We start from the raw sequence: 23,809 nt of genomic DNA on the forward strand, positions 1-23,809 counted from the left end.
CAAGCTGTGGCATATAAATGGATGGAGTATTATTATGCTACAAAAACAGAAAAAAGAAATAAAACCCCATTAAAATTAGAATTAATATAGTTAGCATCAGCTCAAGAGCTTTTTATATCTCAGGATTCAGACAGGCAAGTAGGGTTTAAAGCAAAATTTCCCATATTTTGTTGGAATCTGCAGAGAGATGGAACTACCCACTCACTACACGTGGGTCAATAGCATCTAATGATACTGGTTGTGAGTCTCACTTAACCTCCTGATGCCTTAAGCAAAACTACAATTTAGATTTCTGGGACAAGCCTGAGAAGGAGTTTCATTCTCTGGGCATTCCTTCCCTACAACTATATAATCGTGCATCATAAGAGTTTTTTAAAAGCAAGCTGAATCTGAGTTCAAATACTTCCTACGACATTGACCCAGCTTCCCAGGAATTATCCAATATCACTTATCAACTTTGTGAACATAGCCAGGGCGAGTCACATCTTTGGGTCCTAGTTGAAAAATTAAACTTTACATGACTGACTTTATAGATTTGCTGTGAGGAAAGCAGTCAGTCATACTCAACTCAGTTGCATATTTTGCCTTGCTGCACCTATTTTGTGGGCGGCTAGATGGCGCAGCAGATAGAGTGCTGGACCCAGAGTCAGGAAGGCTGACCTTCCTGAGTTCAAATCTGGCTTTACCAGATAAAGTCACTTCACCCTGTCTGCCTCAGTTTCCTCCTCTGGAAAATGAGCTAGAGAAGAAAATGGCAAACTCCTACTATATCTGTACCAAGAAAACCCCAAAAGGGGTCGCAGAAGAGTCAGACACGACTGAAAAAGGACTGAACAACTCATATCTTAAGTTTCTGAAGGTCAAGAACCAACCTTCTCAATTCAGTCATTCAAAATACAAAGATCAAATGTTTAGGATGTACAAAGTGCTGTACAATCACTGGAATGATTGGATGAGTAAAACACAGTCCCTGCTCTCATGGGATTCATCACATAGTAAAGGGAGACAGAATATGTACACAGATAAATATACATCAGAATATTAAATGCAAACTCTAAGTCAAAACAGTGAAATTTGATTTGGGACAGTATCTAGAAATAAGAAAGCGATTGTCTGGCTATCCTCCGCCCAGGCCAAATCCTATGAGGGAGAAGGGGACATACTGGCCACTCCGAAGAGAGCATCTGGGATGAAGCAGGGCTTGAACCTGTGCCACATCAGATCAGCAAAGGGCCTGAGGAGAGCCTTGGAGAAGAGATGATTCTGGGGAGATCAGATGGACGTCTTCAAGTACTTAAGGGATTGTGTGGAGGAAGGATTGGGTTTGATTCCAGAGAACAGAGCTGAGTAAGGGGAGGCAACTTTAGACTGAGTATAAAGAAGCCCTTCCCAGCAGGCAGATCTAGCCTCAGGTAAAAGAGGCAGTCTTTGTGAAAAAGGGCCTTGGAGGCAGAGGGGGATGGAGCCTCATGCTTCCACGTTCCCCACACATAAGGGAGAACCATATCCACTCTGTCAGACATACAGATGCTTTTTTATAATGAATGTAAGGGGAAGAGCATCTTGGGAAATCTGGATGAGGGGAGCTCTGCTCTCTCTGTTGTCAGGCGTCTACAGATGATTTTCTTTTGGGGTCAGGGCAGCAAAAACCACTTCTGGAGCTCACCAGTCCAGGAAGCAGCTTAATCCGGGGGGACTAAACATGTCCGGCTTTCAGCTCAGACATGGCAGGCAGGGACTCACCTGTCATTCTATGTTCTAGATTCAGTCATAGGTTGGGGCTCTGGTGGGGTGCCTGGCCAAGTCCCCCGGGGGCCCAAGAAGCTGTAGCTGCACGGGGGAACCTACCTTGCCGGCTGCAAACAGGTGGCAACCTTTGACAGCTTCAAAGATGCTGGGTGTGATATCTGGCTGAGCAGGGAGGTGAGACTGTGCTAGGGACTGCTTGACTTTCTTCACATCAACAAGGCATAAGGCCCTCTCTTCTCCTAAAGGGCAGAAAAACACAATGCTCACCTGGGTGAAGGTCCCTTTCCTGGGGGCTCCCTATCTATGCACGAGGAAAAGCTACTCTGGAGTGGCTCGCTGGCTGACTCTTACATCAGCTACTTCAACAGACCTATTGATGTTCCAGGGTTTTCCTGAAAACATCAGACTACAGGGCTCTGCTGTAGGTGTTTCACAAGAAATTTCCCCCATGGTGGAAAAGTTAGGGCTGGGCTAAGAGAGCCCCTCATGGAAGGTAGATAGAGGCAGATGGGGGGAAGTCATTCAATTTTGCTTTGGAGAGATTACCCTCTCCCTCTGAGGTCTTAAGCCCTTTTCCTCAGACAAGTCAGACTAAGCTCAAAGAACAATTGCCAGACAGACAATTAGCTCCCAAACAAAGCTATTCTCTGGGGCCAGGGCTAGAATAGTCCCATTCCAGACCCAGGGTCTGATGGTAAGCAGGCTACTTCCCTGAAAGATTAATAAGAATAACTAGCATCAACATATTTAACATATATAGGACTGCTTGCCATCTTGGGGGGGGGGGGGAGGGTGGAGGAAGAGAGGGGAAAAAAATGAAATATAAGCGAGTGCAAGGGATAATGTTGTAAAAAATTACCCTGGCATGGATTCTGTCAATACAAAGTTATTATTAAATAAAATAAAATTAAAATTAAAAAAAAAAAAAAGAATAACTAGCATCCATATAGTACTTTAAAGTTTGTGGAAGTGCTTTCTGGAAGTTATCTGAATCTCAAAACCATTATGGAGGTAGGGTTCTTAGGATCCCTATTTTACAGATAAGGAAACTGAGGCTGAATTTACAATCAGGTCTTCCTGAGTCAAGTCCAGAATGCAGGTATCTGGTGTGCCATTGAACCCCTGCAAAGAAAAATAGTAAAGTGCCAATTCTCTGGCATGAGACCTGCTATCATGAGAAGCTTCTCCAGGTCCTTGATGATGTGAATTTGGAAGACAGCACCCACACCTGGGATGTGGGTCAGAGAATTCTTCAAGACATTCAGGGCATAAAGCCCTTCCTCAGTCCCAACCAGCACCACCTGTAAAGTCAAAAAAAGTTCCAAAGAGCTCAGATGAGTCGAAGACTGCATTTTCATGCCTTCGTTGTTTCCCAAATGACAGAAACAATGAAAACCAAAAGGAGATCTGTGTTCTTCCATGGTGAGCCCACTGCTCCCCCCAGATACCTGGTCACTGAAGGGCAAGGTGCAATTGATATCCAGGCGATCCTCTCCTTCAAGCTTCAGCAGGGAATTCCCAAGCAGCTTCTTTTAGGACGTGAAAGAGAAACAGACGGGGTCAGATTTTATGGGAACCAGCCATGGGCTGCCTACAGAGACTTTAAATAGTCGAGGACCACAAACCAAGGCTCAGAGAACATTCCCCCCAAGCAGGCCCTGGGCATCATCACCCAGGTGATCACCTTGCCCCTACTCAGCCCTTGGGCAGGGACGAAGGAACGTGGGCAGAAGCTGCAGAGGGTGACCGGGCACCTGCAGGGTGCAGCAGCAGGAGGCAGAGCACTAGAGAGCTGGGCCCGCACAGGGAAAGCTTCTGAGAGAGATTCTCAGCAGCCTCTCACACGTACAAGGCTGCAAGATCCACACAGCATTCACTTACAAGGCTGCGAGATCCACACAGCATTCACTCACACGGCAGCAGCACAACAAGCAGCTCACTACTCTCAGGGAAGACAAGCAAAGCAGACGCCAGGAAGCTGGCATTTCGGGGTTTCCAGCTCCCTGCTGTTTACAGTGGGTGAGCACATGCTCAGGGTTGGCTCGTCTTCCTCAGAGTCCAGGAGCTGGCCTCTGCAGCTGTCCCTGTGCTTTCTCAGCACCACCTACATCCCTCAGGCCCTGCCTCCATCTCGGAGGTCCCAAGACGGAGGCAAGCACAATGAGAGCAGCATGCAGAGAGGAGGCACCCTGCCACAACCAGGGACTCCCTCCACCAACCGCACACAAAGCAGCCTTCGGCTTTCAGCGGCTCACACTACCCTCCATGTGCTTTCCTTAAGGATCGCTGCAGGCCGCGTTGCCACAACTACAACATGCCGTCTTCTTAAAATCGGGCAGGACAGAGAGATGCCAAGAGGCCGGGCGTGGATGCACCGGGCATGTCGCGGGCAGCACGCCACAGCCCTTAGTGGGAGAACCCGAGGGGCTCGAGGCAGCCCGGACTATCACTGTCTCAAGTGATCCATTCAGCCCATTTCCAAAGGGAGAACCCAGTCTCCTATTTATACTCACAGCATCAGCCTCTGCTTTTTCCCTAGAAACTCTCCCACCTGCGACAACTGACTCTAAGGCAGTGACCCAGCGCTGCTTCTCTGGGAAGCTGGGAGCGAGTAAGTATAGTGTTCTTCCAGGCCAGCAAGTGGTGTGGGGGTGAGATTCCATCTTCATTATGTATGGCACATCTAGAGAGATGGCACAGAGAGAAATGGATACTGGGTTTACAAGGGACTGTCCTCTGGGCTATCAGAAACAAAAGGACATCAGTGTCGGGAATGAGGCACTCCAAGGGCACAGCGGGGGGGACTGGAGCTCCTCTGAACAAACTGAGGGTAGTGACTTCCTCTCCTTTTTTTGCTTACAAATAATATCCTGCCACTGCCAGTTCCTCCTCCCTCTCCCCCTTTCTCTCTTCCCTCCCCTACCTTTCCCTCTCCCTTTCTCTCTCCTCCTCCCCCTCTCCCCATTCTCTCTGTTCCTCTGCCTCCCTCTCCCCCCTCCTCTCTTTCTCTTCTCTTCCTCTCTCTCCCTCTCCACATCTCTCTTTCTCCTTCTCCCCATCCCTTTTCCTCATCTTCCCCCTACTCCCTGTCTCTCTACAGAGATGATTCCATGTGTTCTCTCACCTGTTTTGGCTGTATTTGCAAGTTCAGAGGCTCCCACGGCTCCATGAATGGAGACATCACCATCAGGAAGGCACAGCTCAAATTCTTCCACTGGCCTCTGTCCAGCTTGGTGAAAGGAGGGAGAGCAGAAAGAGAAAACAAAAAAGGGAAAGAAAACAAGGGGAAAGACGGGGCCGTGTGTAAAGAGAGGTGCAAAGGAGGCAAATGCATGGACAGAGGGGGAGAGGAAGAGAAAGACGGATGAGTGGCGGGCGTGTGCTCACTCCCCTGGCATGTCCTGAAGGGAGGTCGACTACAGGGGTGAAGATTGCACTGGGAACCCCAAGATTAAGAGGATCTTTTCCTCTAACAGATGGAAAGCTATGGTCAGGAGGAAGGCCCTGCTCATGCACGACCCAGGCCATTTAAAGGGAAATCCCTTTCTGCCTGAGATTACCTTCTCTGGCTTCACTGTCATAGATGAGTACTTTGGTTCCCTCCAGAACAATGTATTTCCTATCCCAGCCTTGTTGTCCTCGTTTATTATTTCTGGGAAAATAAAAAGTTAAAAGGATGCTTCAATTTGCAAAAATTCTGGCCTTGGGAAAGAATCCTAGAAAGCCAAACTTCATTTGAGAATCTCAAAAAAGCAGCTGCCAAATGTGGGGGCCAATGGCGCTGGCCAGGATAGCCTGGAGGAGCTCCCGGCTTCCTGCGCCGGCACCTGTCCGGGCTGAAACAGACTCAGCGGTCTACCTTGGCACCTTCATCCATCCTTCCAGACGTAAATTGGTGCTTGGCTCCTTGAGCTGCAGTCCTGGGGAGTTCATTTTGTCCCGGCAGAAGGCTTCAGTGAAGTGTGTGGCGTACTCGGCGGGGAGACCACAGGTAGCTGGCAGGCACGTGGAACACTTTGGGTGGCACATTACTTGGCATTCTGAAGAAGAGAGAAAAGCCACTTGAAAATACACAGCCGACCCAGGCCTCTGCTCAGCTCTTAACCAGGGAGCTCCAGGGCCTCTCTAGGTCACCAGCTCCTAGCAGCATTTCTCTCATCTGAAGTCTCCTCTCCCAGAGAACCTGGAGGGTGCCTCGGAGCCAGTTACATAAGAGAGAAAACAGAAGGTCACAGTTCTAGGACCAAGGTTACAAAATACCACCCAGACTAACTAGAAACACTATGTTAAAAAGAAGATTGGCTTTATGTCCCAGTTTCAATCAGAACCAACAAATCTCCTGAAAACAAGCCTGCTCTGACAGAATAAGAAATAAGCAAAAACCCATGGTTCTTGCCAAGACACCTGCACAACGAATGGCAGTCACACACTAAAGAAATACAGAAACATATTTCTCTAAGACAAAGGGAGAATCATATCTTTGTGTGATTTCTGATTTCATGAGGAACTTCTCTAGAACCCTTGAAAAATAGAGGAGGGAGAGAAAATAGACTTGTTAATTGAAAAGATAAAACTGAATTAAGCAATGTTCCCTTTTTTAAAAAAATAAAAAACCAACGAAGTTAGGAGAACATACAGACAACCACTCCAAATCCATAAGACCTGTTCTTACCAAGACATTTGGATGCCTGCCGGCCAAAGTGCACGGTATCCAGACACACTGCACACTTTGTTGCTCTCATGTTCAGTCCCACATTGAATCGATGTGGGATGTTGTGGTGCATTCGCTCTTTTAGACGCCGATTAAACTCTGGAAAGAAGGGAAGAAAAAACTAAAGTCATACCAGAAGAGGCTGCTTAATAACGGTTTTAATACCATATGCTCATCTGTGTTTAAAATTAAAATTCCTTTAACCATTAAATTTTAAGCTTCTATTAAGTTTCTATCAATTTCTATCAATTCTATCAAATTCTATCGATTCTATCAATTCTATCAATTTCAAATCTCTAATTTTGTTTAACTATGCAGATAACAATTTCTTAATGTCTAAGTAAATGGTATTCACAAATCCATGTGACCGGAAATGCAGTCACCGTTCTCTGGCCTTTTGGCTGACAATGAACCGCTGTGCTCACTCCAATAACCTATCCTTGCACTCCAGCTCTTTTCAGATGGCCCACCGCGGCCAGGGGGTGACATTGAGCGTAATCCCTAGGGCTGTGCCAGTGGAACAACACAGAGACCTTGAGCCCTGATCAGATGATGGACCATATCTCTGTTGCTCTGTTGCTTTTTTTTGGAAAAGCTTATGACCAGGCTGGCCATGGGGAGATGAATTATTTATCCACAGCCGTAGCTCCAAGCTGGAAGATGCTAAGGAAGAAGATGTCAAAGTGTGTAGAAAGGAGGAGCTATGATCTGCAACTGAAAGGGTCAAGACCAACACCCATGAAATCACAGATCCTCTCTTTCTAATTAACCTATATTAGTAGCATTTACTGATGTGAATTTAGCCACTTTTGAGTCCAAGAAGAACCCAGGCTCCAAGTCGCAATGTCAGCTTACCTTCTGGCGTGGAAGACTCTTTTCTCCGACTAGAAGGTGGAGCCAGCAAACTTATTGGATTGGGCTGGTGCTCTGGGGACCTCACTATGGCAGACATGACGATCTGCTGCCTTGCAGTGGCTGGCGTGGATGGGTGGGGGTGATCTGATGCTTTACGATGGGCAGCTGGAGACAGACCAATAAAATGCCTAGTAAGGCATCAGAAAAGGGAGAAGCAGCACAGCTGCGAGTCTGCTGGGTCATCCTCAGGTAGGGTCTACAGAAAGCAAGATGCCCTTGGATGGATGCATTGTACACAAGCTCCTGAGGACCGAGATCATGTGGCCCAAATACAGGCTGTGCTGAGGAGTGTAAGAGGATGCAGACCCTCCACCTTTTTCAGAGCCTGCCCGATGAAGCTCCTACCTTCTTCACGAGCCGATCGCAGCTCACTCCGAGTTTTCTGTAGTGCCTCCTCCAGCTCCGCACAGCGGGCCTTCTCCTTCTCCAAGGCCGCCTTCAGCTCATTGTACTGCAGAGGAACCTGTGTGGGTAAAGCAGGGTCCTCTTTCCGTCGACTAAATAAGCCCTAGCAATGGAAACAGAGATAACTCCTAACTCCTAGAAATTGGTGCTTTAAGCTAGCTAAAGGAAAGCTGCCAGGGTGCAAAGCACAAAAGCCAGCGGGCATACTCACTGTAAGTGTATTTAGTAATAATTGCATTTGAAGGGGGAAAATGTTAGGATGAGTCACGGTCAGCTCTTCGCAGCTGTAAAAAATGGGGGTATGGAAGTTTTCAGCAAGAGGGTTAAAGATGCTTAATTTGCCACCACCTCTTCATTTACATTTCCAAGGTAGCAGAATCATCTCCTGACAGTCTTTATCCTCAAAAAATGCAAGTAGAGTATGAAGTCATGGACAGATTGTTCAGAAGTCAATCTCTCCTTTGTCTCTTATAATTCTAAATTATAAGACAGAGGTGAGTATTCAATAGAGGGGAGGGAGACGAGACACTTGAACAATGTTAATGAAATGCCAAAATGAAGGAGGGATTCATTAAATAACAACAAAAGAAAATGCACAAAAGGAAGAAACAAGATTAACTTTACAAGGGGAAAAAAGTTATCCTATGGATGAGCCAAAACACAAACAACCACTCATGAAAAGAACATACATCCAGCTTAGCATGGAACAGTCCTTTGCTAAAGCCATTTTAAATCAGAAACACTAACAGAATCACACAGTCACAGGATCTACAGGAAACTACAACTTTCTCTGCAAGACAGCTGAACTGTTACTTGAGGAAACTGTTCCTAGAGTAGCTTTGTTTTAGAGGTGTTTTGGCTAATTCGCTCCTCTGCCCCTCAGTCTTCTAGACAGTCTCAGACTTTTCTTGTACAATCCCAGCCATGACTACAGCAGAACCGAAATCCAAGGCCCAAGTCCTAATGCCAATTAAGATAGTCACAAATTGCTCGGAAAGCTTTTTAGAGCTCACAGTCCTTAGAAGCCTATGGTCTACTGTCCTGTTCATGGATCTGGGGCCCAAAGAGCTGAATTATTTAGCAAACAGTATATTTGGGTTATGAAAACATGTTTTTGCACATAAAATATGTATATACATAAAGTAACTCATACATTTTCATTTGTTTTTATATTTTAATGAACAGGAAGTAAGAAATACAGCCATGGGAGAGAAAGGGGAGGAGGCCTGAACTGCTAGTTCCATCTTGGATAAGTCATTCCTCCTTTCTGGACCTCAGTGTCTTCATCTGTCAAAAGAAGGGGGTGAATTCCTTAGGGTCTCTTCTAGCTCTCGACTTCTATTCTGATCCCTTCACTTTTCTCTAGCTACCTAAGAGCGATTCCTCTAGAACAGGGAGACCCTAACGCATTAATGGTGATGGAAGCTAAATGGCTCCTTCTAAGACTTGGCTAACTAGATCTCAACTGATGACAGCATTAATGACCTTTAAATACCTTTTTCAAGCAAAAAATAAAGGACTTCCTTTGTTCTTTATGTGCCTGTGCACGACTATGTCAAAAGAGAGTCCCGAGAAGTGGACTATGGACTCTTGCTTTCTGAACCCTTTCACCCACCTTTTTCTTCTTAGCAGGTTGGTCCATCTTAGCCTGCAGAAAATCAATGAGCTTGGTTTGCTGGGAAATGGTACCCTCCATTTTCACTTTTTCATGAGAATACAGGACCTAAAAGTTGTAGTAAAAGAAATCAACTTTAAAAGAGAAGTCTACTCAACCTCCCTCCAGATTCACCTACAACTGTGACTGAGGAATATCAACAAAAGATCATTCTGTATTTCAATGCTCTTTAATCAGTATACACTGGCCATTTAAAGGTACAACAGCAGCAGAGAAAACGTTTCAGTTCGGATTTCTGGCCGGCTCATACCTGAATATTTTCCAGCTGATATTCTAAATCGCTCCTTTCTGTCTTGAGCAGGTCAGCTCGATCTAGAGCCTCTTGGAGTCCTTGAGTCAAGCGGAAAATGTGATTCTTCTGCAAGTCCATTTGTTGCTGCAGTTTTGCTTGCTGATAAGAAAAGTGTAACACAACTTGATAGAATATATAAAGCAATGAGGAATCCTCCTACTTCTTTTCCATCCTGCTTATTTTGGATTCCTTCTTGCTCCTCTCCCCCAATCCCTTCTTAAATGATCTTCTTCCTGAGTCACAGAACTCTCAGGAAGGGAATTCCCTCTCCCAGTGTAGATCAACATCTATTCTGAATCCTCTTCTCGTGTAGGGTGTCCTGAGACTCCACAGAGACTCCTCCCTTAGTGGCCCTGGCTTGTTTCAAGCCTCAGTTCAAACCCAGTCTTTTTAACTGCTAATATTTTTCTCTTTCCAATTACCTTTTTTCTTACACGTAACCTGTTTCCTTACATATATGCTGTCTCCCCTCTGAATGAGTTGTTATATACCAGGGTTATCTACAACTTTTCCTGCCATTATAAAGTGATGCACCAATTAAGGAAGAATTTTCAGAGAAGTTTCAATCAAGAACAAACACAAATCCTAACATTATACATTGAAGCTCTGCCAAAATTATCTGTGAGGCTGCCTTATAGATGAAACCAGCTTAGTCAAGCACCAGAAAGTTCTTGCTATAAATAATTCTCTTCCCTCTTTGGATCAGAGGACAAACAGACCAGATTTATGCTGATTTACACTTTATAATGACTAGTTTTAAAGCAACATTTCAAATGTGTTAGCCTTGTGTTTCTAAAGACCTTTACTTTCCACCTCTAGAATTCCTTTCTCAATAAAGTGTAAGTATATTTGTAAAGCATAAATTATGCAGTATGCACTAACTGCTCAGCATGCATGCACACACGCATACGCACACACGCATACACACGCACACACACATACACAAAATCCAATTATCACAGCTTATTCAAATGATCTTTTTTTTTTTTAGGGCAAATAGAAAAATTATTCTACTTTGGGGAACTAAGGAAATAAAAATTATACTTTCTCAACCCACACATCACAATTAAAGAATTAAGCAAAACTAATATTAATGAATTAATCAAGATGAATAAATGCAAATCCAAAATTAAAATAACCTATCTCCTGGGCACATGATGCAAAAAAAAAAAAAAATCAATTCTGGTCTTTATTAGAATTTCAATGACAATTTTCAAATAGATGTTCTAAAAGTGTGCATTAATATACATTCTACAAAACCAACCAGCTAATTTGTTCTGCTTGTTCCAAGTGTGATGCTTTCAGACTTATATGCTTCAAGGATCAATGAATTTGATGGTGCTGATAACACTTCTCTGACACAGACTATAAAGTCCTCTAGAGCCTCCCCAAAGAAAAGAGCTTGACATCTTAATCTTAGTTCCATTTTTCTTAGTGAAATTGTGTGTCTATGTGTATGTCACATTTGAAGGAAACTCGCTTTAAGGCTTTGCACCTCAGAGAACTGATGGAGTAGGTTAGGGGTTCATTTTATGGAACCAGAGGCTTCAGATTATAGAGAATGCAGTTGTGCTGAACTAAAGCTCTTGGTAACTACTCCAGCATGATCTTTGAGCTGAGCATTATTTGATACAGTAAATAATGAACAAAAGGAAAAGAAATAAATGTCAAGAACTATCAGTGTACATTTAGGAGATATTCGATCATGGGGAAAATGTCTCTTTGGAGAGGGGAAAGTGCAGACCCTACAGTCAACAAAGCGCCACTGAGGCCTTTCCAACAGATTACTACCTCACATGTCATAGATCTGGCTGTCACTCTAACACCTTCTTTACCAAAAAATGTTCAGTTTTATTTCTTTGAAGATTTCTCTCAGAATTATTTCAATTTCAGAAGGGAAGTCAAAGAGGAAAAAGGAACTGCCATACAAAACCCCAAATTCTCCTGATCTGTAAAGTAGAAGGGGGCATCCTGGGTCTTACTCTCTGCCTTGACTTCCCCAGTTCTGCATTTTCCTTCTCTGGCTTGAGCCCCTACAAACCAGATCACGGGTTTTCTGGATTATCAGTTTAATATACCCCATTCAAAGATGGAATTCTCAACATTTTTTCAAAGGACAAAAAAGAACTAATGAACTATAAAGAGATAATAAGCCTTTCAATGTGAGAGCAGGTGTTTCCATAAGCTCTGAAGCTTATGGCTTAGGCAAACGGCAAGGTCGACAAGAGCAGTTTGCCACCTCCCCCATCTTTCCTTTCTCCCTCATTCTTCCTCTCCTCATTTTTCCTCCTATGTCTCTCTTCCTTCACTGCTCTGTTAGTCTCTTTTGCAGATCCCTCCTCCTGAACTGACCAAATGTACAGAATGTTTATAGTACTTCCATATATATGTGATCTCACCAATGAAGAAAGAACCTCCATCAGTAAAAAAATATAGCCTGCCAATGAATTTTGATCCAATTTGATTCTTAATCATGTTGTCCCATTACTTCAGCCAGAGAATTCATCCAATGTGCAGAAGGCCTTTTTTTAGTTATTTTTGTATTTCATGGGTGCTAGTTCAGTTTAAGATTGTTTATCTGGTTTCCTCCTTCTCCAATCAATATATGTCCTCAACGATATTTCTTATACCATTCTTTTACATTAATTACTTTCAGGAACACACTGCAGGATACTTGCTCTGATAATACATTTCTTCGCAACACTTTGAATCATCCACATTTTTGATTCTTCAGACTATATTCTCTCAAGCCTCACAACCATGCTGCACTTCTTGGAGAATATCCGTATAGTTTTGTTTTTGTTTTTTAATGACATTTTGGACCACAATGATGCTTATTGGTAGTTTAAAAAAATCATTAAACAATTTCCCAATTGCATTCTTCTTCTATTTTTAATACTCTATTTGAAACCCAGTTCACGGTTCCCCTGTTTGTGTCCCATTGCATAGACAATATGTAATTTGGCATTTTTTCATCTATTTGGATTTTCTCTGTATGAATGTTTAACACCAGACCCTTCTAAGAGAATATAGTTCTCATTTAGGAAAGTCTCAGTATTCCAGAGCTTAATACAATCAGAACAATGTCAACTACAAACAGGAGCATCTGAAGGGTCTCACCATCTATAGAAAATTCCCCTTCCATTTATATCTTAAGTAGGTAATCCCCTTCATGAAAATGGAAAGCATCTTTAGCAAGCAGAGCCCTCTTGTTTCGTCCCTCTATTAATGTCACTTCATGAAGGTTACCAAAGAACATAACCTCTAGTTGCATGAGGAATCATACATTAGATTAACATATGTATTTCTTTGTTAGAGGACAGACTTTCAGGCTATGCTTTATTCTACCAAGTCAAATGATTTTTTTTTGGAGAGGAGAGAGAATCCATAAACAATAAACACAGTGGAATATTATTTTCTCTGATCATTTGTTTAAATGTAACAATGTAATTTTCCATAGAGAACTATTTGCAAAAGCCTGACTTTTCATTGTGGGACAATGAGAAAGGTATATAGGTCAATTATTATTGATGTTTTCTAGATTACTTTCTTTAGGCAAGAATATAATCTGTGATTTTTTTGTACTCTTCTTGTACTGTCTTTTCCCTGAGATACATGTAAAATGATCCCTCAATGCTTTCACAATTGTAGCACTTCAGCAGTCAGATTACAGTCTCTTCAGGAAGTATGGGGCCTGGTCCGGCCATGTGAACCAATAACGTATCTGTTCTTAAAGTAGCCTGACCAACTTCCTGTCTGTTACAGCAGGGTTCAATGCCAGGGCCCAAAGAAGGGGATTCTACTCTCATCAACAATAACACAAAATCATTTTAGAATCACTAACGCATGTGATCCCTTTTCCCACGGCCTCTCCTGAGAGGATGTATCTCCCCTGGTCTCAGACCAAGCGTCTTACAGCCTGCTCTTCCCTTTCCTTGCTTTTCATTTTTATGAGACAGAGAGACATTTTAGCATCCTGCTCCATATCCAAAGGAGATGCTCCCCTAGGCTGCCATGTGGGAAAGGTCTAAAGGTTCCCTGGCTAGGGTGGTTTCTGGCTTGAGGGCCACCCGATTATGGTAATTATTTTTATATCTGGAAAGCTTTTGAAGAAAATAATAAACTGTCGTTTTTCATTTTCCATTCTTTGGTACCATGTGAACTGGTCAGGTAAAAGAAGGGGCAGGTATTAACAATACTTCCTTAGCACTGTATGCTTTCTTCTAGCACTTTTGATTTTAGTTTGTTCTGGGAACTATCAAGGATTTATTAAGCAACCACTGTGTACCTGCTAAAAAGTAGAATCCAAAGGTAAACATGGAAATAATCCCAATTCTACTGGGAGATACAACATGTACAATATAAGCACATACAACGCAAATATATACAAAACAAAGAGAAGATTGTTAAAAATGATTGGGCAATGAAAGCTTAGGGAGAAAGGATTCATGTGAGAGGATGGTATGCTTGAACTGCATCTAGAAGGAAAAGAGGGATTGTATGAGGATCAAGATGAGGAAAAAAGAGATGCCAGATTTGGGGCAAGGGATGGGTACAAAGGCATGGAAGTTGGAGATGGAAAATCATGTGTGAAAAACAAGAAGGAGAGTTTGGCAGGGGGACAAAGTGGAACAGTATCTAATAAGACCAGAGAGGTTGGGCCTAAGATGTGAAGAGCTATAAAAGCCAAATAAAAGAGGTACTATTTTATCCTGGAAGCAATAGGAGGACACCAGAATTTATAGAGCAGGAAAGAACAGGATCAGACCTAGGCTTTAGAAAAGTCAATTGTGGCAGTTCTGTGGAAAAGAAAATGAAGACCAAGTCCAGGCAGGAAGTGACCAAGGCCTGAACTAAGAAGACAAATGAGCTTGTGTAAAAAAGAGGTGTTGCAGAGGCCAGACTGGGAAGCTTAGCTGGCAGGTGGGTAAGGGAGAATGCAGAGTTGAGTCTCATGCTAAGGGCACTAGAAGCATAGTGGGGACCTCAATACAAATAAAAAAGTTTGATAAGAAAGAGGATCTTGGCAGAAAGATAATGAGTTTTGTATATTATGAATTTGAGCTATGTGATATTCAGTTTGAAATGTCCAATAGTAATTGGTGATGGGGACGTGAACTCAGGAAAGAAATTAGTGTATTTTATATAGCAATCTGGGTGTCATCTGCAAGGAAAAGATAATTACATTCATTCAAGATAATGGAGTCACCCAGAGAACTTAGAGAAAAGATGGCTAAAAACAGAGCTTTGATATATACACTCCCTGTTAGGGAGGCACAACATGGCTGATGACCAAACAAAGAAAACTTAGAGCAATCTAATATGCGGGAGAAGAGAGTTGGGTCATGAAAAATGAGAAGAGAATATGGAGAAGTAACAGTTAAATCCAATTAAAAACAAGGAAAATGAGAAAAGACCGTCAGATTTGGTGATTAAGAGACTGTTGAAACACTTGGGAGAAAGCGGTTTGAGCTGATGATGCAGATGCAAGCCAGAATGTAAAGGGCCAAAGACCCAAGTTCAACACATCCGGAATAAAACACAGTAGCCTTGCTGCCTCCCATCCTTCCTGTTATCCTGGTCACCAGGGTCACCACTCTGGTGTGTCCTCCTCCTCCTCCATCATCCCACATGTCCAATGTACCATCTTGTGTCTCCTCCCCCTTCCCCTCACACAGCCCAAGCCCAGGGCAGCCCTCCAGCCCTCATGCCCTCACCACAGCAACAGCCTTCTTGTCACTCCACCCTTTCCAACCACTCTCCACTAAGCTACCAAAATGACCTTCCTCAAGTACAATCTGGCCACATCACCTTTCTTCCTCAGTGAGCTCCAGGACCCTGGGTATGGAAAGCTCAGAAAGACCTAGCCCCTTCCTATCATTCTTATACTCCCTTCCACGCATCTTGAGACCCACTAGATCTGGCTTACACACACATGCCCTTCTCTTGTAGTTATTACGTGCAGTTGTCTTCCCAATCAAAATGCTTGTTTCTTAAGGGCAGAGGGAAGGAGAAAAGAAGAGACCTAATGACTGAAGGGTTGACAATTTATTCTTTTTGATAGTCTGACAGTACCTCGGACATGATTCTAAAACAACTCTCACATCAGATGTCAGTCATTTCCTGTTGGCTAAATTATACCTTTCAAGGAACACTTGGTTATCTTAATTTGACTTGACTTACTTTGCAGCAATAATAATAAACAAAAACAGAAAGAGCCAGTGAAGATAACTGCATTTTACACCAAAATAGGCATCAAATAAGATGCAGAAGAGAAATTCTCCAAGTTACTTGACAAGATCCTCCAAACTGCACGAGCACATGCTTTGATAATTGAGGATTTCATTATGAAGGTGGGAAAGGGGAGGATGCCAAAAAAAAATGTTAAAAACATGACTCAGGTTTCAAAAATGAAATACAAAAGACTTACAATAGCTGGAGGCCCAGCTCCTTAAAGATCAGGCACATTTTCTTGCACAAGAAAACTAGGCATGGAAACCCCAGTTCTCTGGCCAATGGCAGGACACAACAGGTAGAGGGATATACACCACATTTAGAAAACTAACATTTAAGTTGAAGTGGGATACATTTCAAATCAAATTATGATTCTTAGCAGCCTCTGTCCCATTTTTCATGTACTAAAGGACCACTTTTTCTCCCTCCCCCCCCCCTTTTTTATTTTAAGGCTGCCATATCAAGTCATTTTGCATGGCCTTTCCCGACCTCCATCATGTATTCTTCAGACAAGAGATGATCATTTGTTTCTGGGACAATCAGCATCAATCAACATTATATGCCATGCACTAAGGATACAAAGAACAAAATGAGTGGTCTCTGCTTTTAAGGAGCTCCCTAGCCAAGCCAAGAGGCCCCATAGAGATATAGAGGACTATATAAAATTAACATAAAGGAACTGGGGGGCAGGGATGGGGGAACAGAATGAGAAGAGGCTTTCTCTAGCAATGGTGCTTCACTGAGCCTCAGAGCATTTCCAGATGGAGGAGAACATTCCAAATACAGGGACAGCTAGTCCAAAGGTCTAAGTGAGACACTCCGGCTGTACCATGTATCTGTAAAGGGAAGGAATATATAATAAGGCTGGGAGTGCAGCTTAGGGATGAGTTGCCAAGGACTTTAAATGCCAAAGGAATTTCAATTTTATATTTGAGCTAAGAAGGAGTCACAAGAATCAATAAAATCACCTTGGAAAAAAAAACTTAAATTTAAAAAAAAATATTTTTAAGCCAATTAGAGGCAGCTAGGTGGTGCAGTGGATACAGAACTAGCCCTGAAATCAGGATGACCTGAGTTCAAATGTGGCCTCAGATACTTAACACTTCCTAGCTGTCCCTGGGCAAGTCACTTAACCCCAACTGCCTCAGCAAAAAAACAACAACAAAATAGAAATCCTGAAAAACAAAAACAATTAAAAAAAAAAAACACTACTGAACTAATAAAAATTAAGAGGTTTGCTTTTTTTTTTTTTTTGAGGGGGTAAGGCAATTGGGGTTAAGTGACTTGCCCAGGGTCACACTGCTAGTAATTGTCGTGTCTGAGGCCCTAGTTGAATTCCAGTCTTCCAGGCTCCAAGATCAGCATTCTAACCACTGCAATATCTAGCTGTCTCTGGTTCACATGCTCATGCAGTTTGAAGGATCTTGTCAATGAACCCAATGGTTCATTGACTAATTTAATTTTTAAAAAGAAAAAAAACTAAGTTATCAGAATCAAAAATGAAAAGGGTAAATGCACAACCAATGAAATTGACATAAAAGCAATTATTTAGGTGCATTTTTGCCCAACTACATGCCAGTAAAACTTACAACCTAAATGAAATGGACAAGTATGTACAAAAACATAAATTGCCCAGCTTAACAGAAGAGGAAATAAAATACTTAAATAACCCTATCTTAGGAAAAGAAATAGAACAAGCTATAAATATACTTCTGAAGGTAAAACTTCAGACCCAAATAAATTTATAAGCAAATCTGATCACTTAAAAAAATTAATTCCTACATTATATAAACTGAAAAAAAAAGTTCTACCAAATTCCTTCTGTGACTCTTTTATAGCTTTGATACCTAAGACCAATTTCCCTAATAAATTTTGATGTAAAATTTTTCAACAAAATATTAGCAATGAGACTACAACAACATATCACAAAGATCTTATAATATGCCAGTATGTATTTATGCAAGAAATTCAGGGATGATTCAATATTAGGAAAACTATAAACATAATTGACCATAGCAGTAATGGAAAAGACAAAAATTTATGATTATTTCAATAGAGTCAAAGAAAGTTTGACAGAATACAACATCCATTCCTATTAAAAACACAGCAAAGCATTGGAATAAATTTAACTTTTCCTAAAATGTTAACTACTATTTGAAATGCTAAATTTGAAATGAAATGCTAAATAATTTGAAATGCCATAATAATAAGGCAAGAAAAAAAATTAAAGGAATAAGCATAAGCAATGAAGAAGTAAAACTATCATTATTTGCAGATGAAATGATGGTATGTTTAGAGAAGTCAACTAAAAAATCTAGTTGAAACAATGAACAACTTTGATAAAACTGTAGCATATAAATAAAATCAAATAAATCATCAATATTTCTGAATTTTACCAACAAAATCCAACAGGAAGAGAGAGAAAGACAAATTCCAGGTAAAATAACTGCAGACAGTAAAAAATATTTGGGAGTCACATAAATACAGATTTAAATAACTAGAGAAATTTTCATTGCTTGAGGGTAGACTAAACATAATAAAATGAACTTATATAATAAAAATGATACTACTTTACATAAATTAATTTACCTACATTATGCCACACTAATAAAACTATTAAAGAATTACTTTATAAAGCTAGGGAAAATAATCACAAAATTCATCTGGAGGAATAAATGGTTAAGAATATCAAGAGAAACGATAGGGGTAGGGAGAATGGGGGGAAAGAGAGGGGAAAGCCTACCAATACTGTAAAGCTATAATCACCAAAACATTTTAGTGCTGATTAAGAAACAAAGTAGCTGATAATAGAACAGAAAGGGTACACAATATGCAGAAGCAAATGAGCATCTAAGCATGTATGACAAGAACTCCCTATTCAACAAAAACTAATGGGAAAACTGTCTGGCAGAAATTTAGGACTAACATCTGATAATTCATACATACCAAGATAACCTCAAAATGGATACATGAATTAAACATATAGGATGATATAAGCAAGTTATAGGAGTATGAAATAAATTACCTGTCAGAACTACAGATAAGGGAAGGGCTCATGACCAAACGGGGGATAGAGAGGTTCACAGGAGGTAAAATGGATCATTTGGTTATAAAAAATTTAACAGTTTTTACACAATTTTACAAATTAAAACAACGTAGGCAAAATTAAAAGAAAAGTAGGAACTGTGAGGATAAAATCTTTGCAGCAAATTTTTTGAATGGCCTCATTTCTCAAATAGATAATGGAACTGAGCCAAAGTTATAAGAATAAGAGTCACTTCTCAAGTGATAAATGGTTAAAGGATATGAACAAGCAGCTTTCAGAAGAAATCAAAGCTAGCTATGGTCACATGAAAAAGTGCTTCAAATCACTGCTGATTAAGAGATGCAAATTATAACAGTTCCTCACACTTATCAGATTGGATAATATAACAGAAAAGGAAAATGTACTGGAGGAGATATCGAAAAAGAGAGACACTAATACACTATAGGTGGAGTTGTGCCCTGGTCCAAACATCCTGGAGAGCAATCTGAACTAGGCCCAAAGGGACATAAAACTGTGTAAGCCTTTTAACTCAGTATTAGCACTACAAGTCTGCATCCCAAAGAGATCAAAGAGAAAAAGGACCTATGTGCACAAAAGGATTTAGAGCAGCTCTTTCTACGGTGGAAACATCTGGAAGAACCTGACAAAATTTAAGTTTAATTGACAAAGGCTTCAAGTACCCAGAGTTATCTCCAGGTCACAATGAGGCACCAGAGTAAGGATCTGTAGAATAAACTTTTAAATATTCACTAGCAATTTATTTTTATCTCTCTTGTTATTAATTTTTAATTGGGCAAAATGAATACTTTTCTTCTCTCTGAGAGAAAACTTTCAAGTCCTTAAACTAACAATCAAATTACTTCTCATTGGTGTGAGGTTCTCTAAAAAGAAAAGTTCCTTTTCTTTCTTACTGAACCAAAGAATAATTGACACAATCCCAAGCAGAACTCTCCTTGTGTTTTCACAGGAAATTTCTGAAGGAATCCATAAGATCCTATGCTATACAGAAGATAGAAAGTATCAAGCAAGAAAACTTTTTAAAGGAAAACAAAATCCTCTTAAGCAATATCATTTTCTTCTGCAAATTACCCATTTTGGCTTCTTTCTTCTATTTAAAGGCAATACTAATTATTAGGCAGAAAGCACAAAAACAAGTACAGCAGAGAAAATATATAATGACAGTTGTGGCTGAAACACCATTTCTATAATAAATAACTAAGTTGCTTCTTAGGTACCCCAATGGACTATCAACAAATTATTCATTGTTAAAACAATTCTGATGCTACATTTACACTAAACAAGATCCCTTTTTCCCCCAAAGCAATTTAGCTGCTTTACTAAGAGTTATTTTTGCTAAAATAAAGAGCTTTGATATTCCCTTTATACAACTTGAAAACAGCAGGACCTGCACCCAATCATAGTGGCCTGCCAATAATAGTTTCCTCAATTTGGAGTCAAGAAGACAATCTAGCCTTAAAACATGTGGATATGTGACTCTAAGCAAGTGAGTCCACTGATGATGCCTGCCTCAGTTTCTTCATTTATAAAATAATGACAATAAAAGCGGCACTTATCTCCTGGGGCTGTTGTAAGGATCCAAGGAGGTAATTTTTTTCCCCTAAGCTTTTCATTCTCGAAACATGTGCATAGATAGTTTTCAACAGTCACCCTTGCAAAACCTTGTGTTCCAAAAATTTTTCCCTTCCTTCCCCTTACTCCCTATGACAAGTAATCCAATATATGTTAAACACATGCAATTCTTTTATACGTTTTTTCCACATTTATCATGTGCACAAGAAAATTCAGATTAAGAAGAAAAAAAAATACAAAATGCAAGCAAACAACAGCAAAAAGAGTGAAAATGTTATCCACACTCAATCCTTTCTCTGGGTGCAGATGGCTCTCTCTATCACAAGACCATTGGAACTGGCCTGAATAAATGACGTAATATTTGTAAAGCACTTTGCAAGCCTCACAGCCCTCTGTAGGTGCAATAATGTTCATTTCATCTGATGAATTTTGCAGACTGTGATTCAGTGAGAGTCATTAAACACCATTCATCTTGTCTCTTTTATATCATACACCAAGTATGTTACTTTAGTGGATGCCCAAACTTTTGGCTTTAAAAGAACATCAGCCCATTAGAATCCCTGGGGGATCGGCAAAACGTCCAGCATGTCTCCGATATTCAGTGGCAAAGCAGCATGAACACAATCCTAGCAAACATTAGACTAGGAAACACACAACTGAGAGCCCCATAGCCTCAGAGCCAGGCAGACTTGAGTCCAAGTGTTGTGGCTGATTTCTAATAGGAACGTAACCCACGCCAAGTCATTTAAGTGCTGCATCCTCAAGGAGACTAAGACAGAAGCTGCACAAGGAGCTGCCCTTCAATGGCAGAAGATGTCTCTCCACCAGGAGACCCTCACACTATTGAAATCTCATAATCAAATCCCACAAGTCCTTCAGGTAACCACAGCATCCAAGAGTGGGCAATACAGCTCACCAGCTTTTACCATCAAAGTCCTTTTTTGGCTGCAAATCTTTCTTGTCCTTCCATCTCTCTCTCTAGCCTCCATCCAGACCCTCCGTGCCAAGCCTCCCCTCTGCTCTGCAGTGGTCCACACCATGCCCCATCCTCATCTGCCTTGAAGATGACAACCTCCCTGCCCGGCTCCACACTGGCACCTTCGCCTTGCGGACAACTCTCCCAATCCCCCGTCCTCTCCTTTAGTGACTACTCCCTCTATCTTGTACTGACTCCAAAGAGAATCATGGCTCTAATGATCAAAGTCACAGGCCATCCAGTCCCATCATTCTGCAGATAAGCAAGTCCAAGAGGAAAAGCCCCTGAGGTCCCACCACCAGGAAGTACGGAAGGCGGGATTTGAGCCCAGATGCGTTAGAGCCAGAGCTCTCTCCACTCTCTCATGCTGGTCCCACAGACCCGTGCAGGTGAACAGCTTGTATTTGTATCATCACAGCAAGTCCTGAAGCGCATCTCTGTTCACTGTCTTCCTAGCCATGAGCTGTGCTGAGTGTGCATCACTGAATCTCAGGCCTGGGACTGAGAGGCTTGGGTTTAAGAAGTGGCTTGGGCATGGCCAACCACATGGGCAATATCAAGTGCCATGGCCTCTAGAATTTCCAATGTTTATAACAGAAACAGCAACAATGAGACTGCATCATCCCAGCATTCCATAATTTTAAAGTGCTCCATTAATCTCACAAGATTGAGAATGTCTTTGCTGATACCAGAAGCTGCAAGCCCTTAATGTTCAATGTTCCACACATGCTTTCTTATCTAATCCTAAACATAAAAATAGGTAGGAAATAGAGCTAAAGGCATCCTGCAGTCTTACACAACCCAGAGAGTACAACCCAGCAAAAATGTATTCTGGGAATAAATCCCAAATTATTAGATTTTTTTTCCTACCATCACCTTTCTCTCCCAGAAAATTTGGCCATCGCTGGAAAATGAGAACTGTTAGTACAAAATTCAGAGGCTTTAGAGGATTCATAATCTATGTAATATTTCTAGTTTTAATAGAATTCTAGCCCAAATCCTGATTCAGATCCCATCACATGTTAAAGGCTTAGGGGGAAGGCTTCAAGTGTAGGCATAGAGCTTATATGGACAACTTACAAAAGTGTTGGCAAGAATCAGAAGGGATGAGAAAGTATGGCTACAATGTACTTTCCCTCGTCAAGAATGCCTACATAGATGAAATCTAGGCTTCACTAAGAAAATTCTTCCTTAATCTGCTTTAGGAACATAAATTTCATTTAGATACAATGTCAGGCTCAATTGCACGGCTATCTGGCCTAAAAAACTTCATATGCTTCAGGAAAATATGCAATTTGACTATCATTTCTTTATTTGGTAGGAGAATCTAGCTCAAGATCTATCTCATTTTCATTATGAATATTTCTTAAGATAACAAAATGGCAGCTGTTCCAAATTTTGTCTTCAATCAATGAACTTCTAATTAAGACTTGATGAATTAATAAAACTCACTCTTATGTCCATATGGTCCCACTTACCCTTCCCAAGGACCCTCTGGGCTAAGAAGTACTTGCCTCTTCCAGAAGCCTCTGTTTGAGCTCTCGCTCAGTTTCCAGTTTCTGTTGCAAACTTCGGGCATTCATTTCCAGCATAGCATGCTTCTTCTCCAGGTCGTTGAGCTGGACATGGGGAAGAATATGATGGAAGACCACAGATGAGTCAAGTAACTATCACATGGCCACAATCTTTAACACAAATAAGAGATAGATTTAAGACCCAGATTGCTACCAAAGCCAGGGGACCCTTCTCAGCAACTTAGAAGAGTCTTACGGAGCTGCTTGAGGGAAGGAGAGGTTGACTTCCTTAAAACCATAGAGCTATCACTTCTGTGCAAGATGTGGACATGAACTCAGGACCTCCTGCCCCCTGCCAGCCGGCTCTTTATCCCATTAGGTCCGATGCCTCAGAAAGGTCAGAAAAGACACTCATTTAAAAAAAAAAAAAAAAAAGAAACGAAAAAAGATCCCCAAATTCAGTATTAATGACAAGTCTCATAAATCTTTACAGACAACAGAAGAAAGCACTCTGGAGTGGGAGTGAGAAGATTTAAATTCGAAGCTGCAGATTTAAATTCAAAGCTGCAATCAAACACTTAACAGTATATGATTAGAAACAGATCCCATAATTTTTTTTCAGCTCCAACTTTTTTATCTGTAAAATTATTATTTCTCATGAGGAAACTGCCTTTTAAACTTTAGAACCTGCTGAGATGTACG

General features: G+C 41.3%; 1 protein-coding gene across 8 annotated transcripts in view; it reads right to left on the reverse strand.

Annotated features, from left to right (window-relative positions):
- Positions 1-23,809, reverse strand: part of CIT (citron rho-interacting serine/threonine kinase) — a 149,546-nt gene that overhangs the window by 9,951 nt on the left and 115,786 nt on the right. For 5 of the 8 annotated variants that reach the window (XM_051972904.1, XM_051972908.1, XM_051972903.1 and 2 more), the window contains 13 exons: positions 23,108-23,212; positions 9,706-9,846; positions 9,396-9,503; positions 7,721-7,883; positions 7,316-7,480; positions 6,422-6,559; positions 5,609-5,789; positions 5,310-5,401; positions 4,874-4,978; positions 4,263-4,432; positions 3,198-3,278; positions 2,915-3,050; positions 1,849-1,988 (listed from right to left, as the gene is read on the reverse strand). In XM_051972904.1, coding sequence (XP_051828864.1) covers positions 1,849-1,988; positions 2,915-3,050; positions 3,198-3,278; positions 4,263-4,432; positions 4,874-4,978; positions 5,310-5,401; positions 5,609-5,789; positions 6,422-6,559; positions 7,316-7,480; positions 7,721-7,883; positions 9,396-9,503; positions 9,706-9,846; positions 23,108-23,212 — 1,725 coding nt within the window. The remainder of the gene's footprint in view (positions 1-1,848; positions 1,989-2,914; positions 3,051-3,197; positions 3,279-4,262; positions 4,433-4,873; positions 4,979-5,309; positions 5,402-5,608; positions 5,790-6,421; positions 6,560-7,315; positions 7,481-7,720; positions 7,884-9,395; positions 9,504-9,705; positions 9,847-23,107; positions 23,213-23,809) is intronic. The other 3 variants (XM_051972907.1, XM_051972905.1, XM_051972909.1) reach the window with 2 other exon arrangements.

Source organism: Antechinus flavipes, chromosome 1 (assembly GCF_016432865.1).
Source record: "Antechinus flavipes isolate AdamAnt ecotype Samford, QLD, Australia chromosome 1, AdamAnt_v2, whole genome shotgun sequence".
In the NCBI taxonomy this organism is placed as follows: Eukaryota; Metazoa; Chordata; class Mammalia; order Dasyuromorphia; family Dasyuridae; genus Antechinus; species Antechinus flavipes.